The 3,357-nt window shown below is 27.7% G+C and overlaps 1 protein-coding gene across 1 annotated transcript in view; it reads right to left on the bottom strand.

Moving 5' to 3' along the window:
* Fancd2 overlaps positions 1-3,357 on the bottom strand; it is a 9,521-nt gene that overhangs the window by 2,830 nt on the left and 3,334 nt on the right. Inside the window, exons 5-10 of the mRNA XM_018446817.1 lie at positions 2,618-3,051; positions 2,450-2,541; positions 2,084-2,258; positions 1,545-1,814; positions 1,106-1,436; positions 384-699 (exon numbers count right to left, since the gene is read on the bottom strand). Of these exons, the coding sequence (XP_018302319.1) occupies positions 384-699; positions 1,106-1,436; positions 1,545-1,814; positions 2,084-2,258; positions 2,450-2,541; positions 2,618-3,051 (1,618 nt within the window). The remainder of the gene's footprint in view (positions 1-383; positions 700-1,105; positions 1,437-1,544; positions 1,815-2,083; positions 2,259-2,449; positions 2,542-2,617; positions 3,052-3,357) is intronic.

Below are 3,357 nucleotides of genomic sequence, written 5' to 3'. Positions count from 1 at the left end.
TGTTAATATTAATAAAATATAACGGTAAGTAATAAATATAAATTGTTGTTAGACATGTTAATAAAGCATAAATAAATAAGTTAAACATAAATTAAATAATAACTTATTTATTTATGCTTTATTAACATGTCTAACAACAATTTATATTTATTTTGCATGTTTTGTATGCTGTATTTTATAATAAAATATAATTAACATTGTCAAGTTGTAATTAATTGATTAGACATAAAATTGTTCAATAAATTCATCATAATATTTAAAATTTAACCAAATAGAAAAGAGTGCAAAAAGATAAGGTGGTCATAATAATGTGGCCAGGGACTGTATATATATATATATATTAGATACCTAATTCTTACAATTAGTTAACAAAAATAACATACCGCGTAACAATGTATTGTATGTTACACTCGAAAATCCTTTCCAATTAAAAATACTGGTGAGGAGGCGCAATAATAATTTTGCACCTTTTCGAAAATTATAATTGTCATCTTGTCTTAATTTGTTGACAACATCGTCCAATTTTGAGCAGATGTTTGGTAATAAGTATATTAAATCTTTCACAAAACTCTCGGAAGGTTCACTTTCAAATATTGTCAAAAGTTCTTTTACAATAAAACATACTTGTTTTATTGATATGCCTTGTGTTTCAGATTGCGATGTCTGCACGTCTATTTTAATGTCCAAAAGGCAGGCTATCTAAATATCATTATATAATATTTTCAAACATGATCAGTACTTGTAATAATAATTTCGAAATTATGTATTTCAAGATCACTAGATATCTTTCTAATTGCAAATCAAATATATATATAATAAAAATGCGAATACAAGCAAACACCATGAACGCAATAATACAATTTTTATTATCTTAAAGAATAAATAAATGAAGAAAATGTAAAAGTTTTCGTTTTGGGTCCTCTTCAGTACAATCTTAATTACATGTGTCGAGTTTATTGTTATTATTCTATTTTTGATAATATAATAAAACGATAATCACTTATAAACTCCATAAAAATTTTCATTAGTTGGAATTTTTTCTATATATACTTGATTTATTAAAAATAGAAGTGCTTGTATATATGTTACAAACTATTCTTGATACCTTTGCGTCAAATTTTCTGAAATATGCTGGATTTTTGGAATACAGTGTAGAATCTATCTCCTCTTCATCCTCCATCGTCACAGAAGTGTTTATTTTCTTTTCTTTTGTAGGTTTCTTTCCTTTTTTAGTAATTTTCTTTTCAATTTTTACAAACGGCGGTAATGGAAAATAATGAAAATAACATGGTGGTGGTTGATATTTAGTGTCACATAATGGTAGCAACATATTCAATTCACTTTGCAAATATATCAAAGTATCTAAACGTTTTAGTACTTGTCCTCGCAGTAAAGGATCAGTTTGTGTGACAAAGCCTGAAATTATTTCTCTAAACCTGTAATATTTCCGTTGCAGTTATTTACAATCTTAGCTTAAAAAATAGGCACATAGAAATTATATGCATATTATTGCATCATAAAAAAAGATTTAATTAAATACTTACCAATTAATACCACATACAATAAGATCTAATGTTGTACATTCTGGTATATCAAAGTTTTCTGGCATTAACATTTCGCATCCCAAAAGAGCATCTATAGCCTCTAATTCTCCATGCTCACTAAGTCTCATACAACACGTCTTAAGAAGTCGAAATAATATTGATGCAATTGGTCCACCATTTCTTTTATTTCCAAAATTTAACACGCAGTTTTGGGGCGCAAATTGCTCATTTTCTGCATTATTTAGTCCAAATTTAGGTACTAGAACTTCCCTGATAAAAAAATTATGTGTATTTATTTAGATTTGTCTTTCTTTTATATTTTATTATTATACATCATTACAATTATCATATGATTAATCAACCAAGGTTAGCATCTTTTTTCCCCACTAACTGAACAACTTTTGTCTGAACATTTTTATTTTAAATTTAAAGATTTTGAGAAAATTGGCTGGATAAATTAAAATGGTTCATATAAATATTTTATATAGTGTATATGTTATATATATATATATATATATAATATTGCATAACGTATTTACCTGGTTTGTACTTTATCTGTCATATATGTATTAACAAATTCATTTTCAATGTAGCTATTTATCTTTTCGATGAAAACAATATTGATATGTTCGGTTTGTTCAATTATTTGTGTTAGTTGGTCATAGAACAAAGACTGCGATTTATAACAACTCTTTACATTCTGCATTACCTTATCTGTGCGTGTGCAAAACATTTATATTAAAAATTAATAAATTTTTCTTTACTATATCTACTGTTACAACAATTTATGAAAGAAATATTCATCAAAGAACATTAAACTTTATCATGAATCCATATTTGAGATTTTATATACTGTGTGCGCGTATGTATATACAATTTTTTTAAATTATATAAAATAGACGTACTAAATAACTTCAGAGCTTGGTCGCATGTTTCAGCTTTTCCTGCTAAATGTTTTATTGCCATTACTGCCCCCATAACACCTTTACATTTTGTACTGAAATGTGTAATCCAATATGTACATTACAAAAACATTAAAAATATAATTATAATTAATTTTAGACTTAGCTTACACTGGTTTCGCAATAGATAATTGTTTATGCAACAATATAAACAAGTCATCTCGTAAAGATTCTAAAGTGGAATTATCAGTTAGACACAATCCATGCAACAAATCATTCAAAGTACCAACTTCTTCTAGTCCAAAACAATCAACTTTTTCTAACAAAATTCTCAAATGATGACAATGTGATACTAAACAATCTCTTTCTATTGCATTCTCTGCCATTTTGCAAAGTACAGTCAGTGCATGTTTCACAGTTTGATCATTATTACCCATAACAAGAATGATATTTTTTATAATCTCACGTTGCTTAAACGATGTTTCTTTTTGACTGAGAAACTGTAATCGGAACCATTCTATTGCAAAAATAATAAACACACGTTCTTCAGACTTTAATAGTTTACTCGCTAATTGTAATATTGGTGTTTGTAATTCACGAACAACCTAAAAAGATGCATATAAAATACAATGCAATACCATATATATATATAATTATATATATGCGATATTGCATTTCCCTTCCTGCTGGCCAGGCTTATCTACTTATATACAGGGTGTTTCCAAATTAAATCGCAAAACTTCGGGAGCGTGTAGAGGAGTAAAAAACTAAGAAAAAAAGTCCTATAGACATATGCTCGTTTTTGCTCCGTTTCAGAGAAATCGAAAAAAAATTAAAATTCCCACAACGATGGATTGGACGTGGAGGAGCAGTACATTGGGCAACTCGTTCGCCCGACTTAACGCCATTAG

The sequence above is a fragment of the Mycetomoellerius zeteki genome, unplaced genomic scaffold, assembly GCF_001594055.1.
Source record: "Mycetomoellerius zeteki isolate Tzet28-1 unplaced genomic scaffold, Tzet1.0 scaffold189, whole genome shotgun sequence".
NCBI classification, from domain to species: Eukaryota; Metazoa; Arthropoda; class Insecta; order Hymenoptera; family Formicidae; genus Mycetomoellerius; species Mycetomoellerius zeteki.
This window is presented reverse-complemented; position numbering and strand designations above follow the sequence as displayed.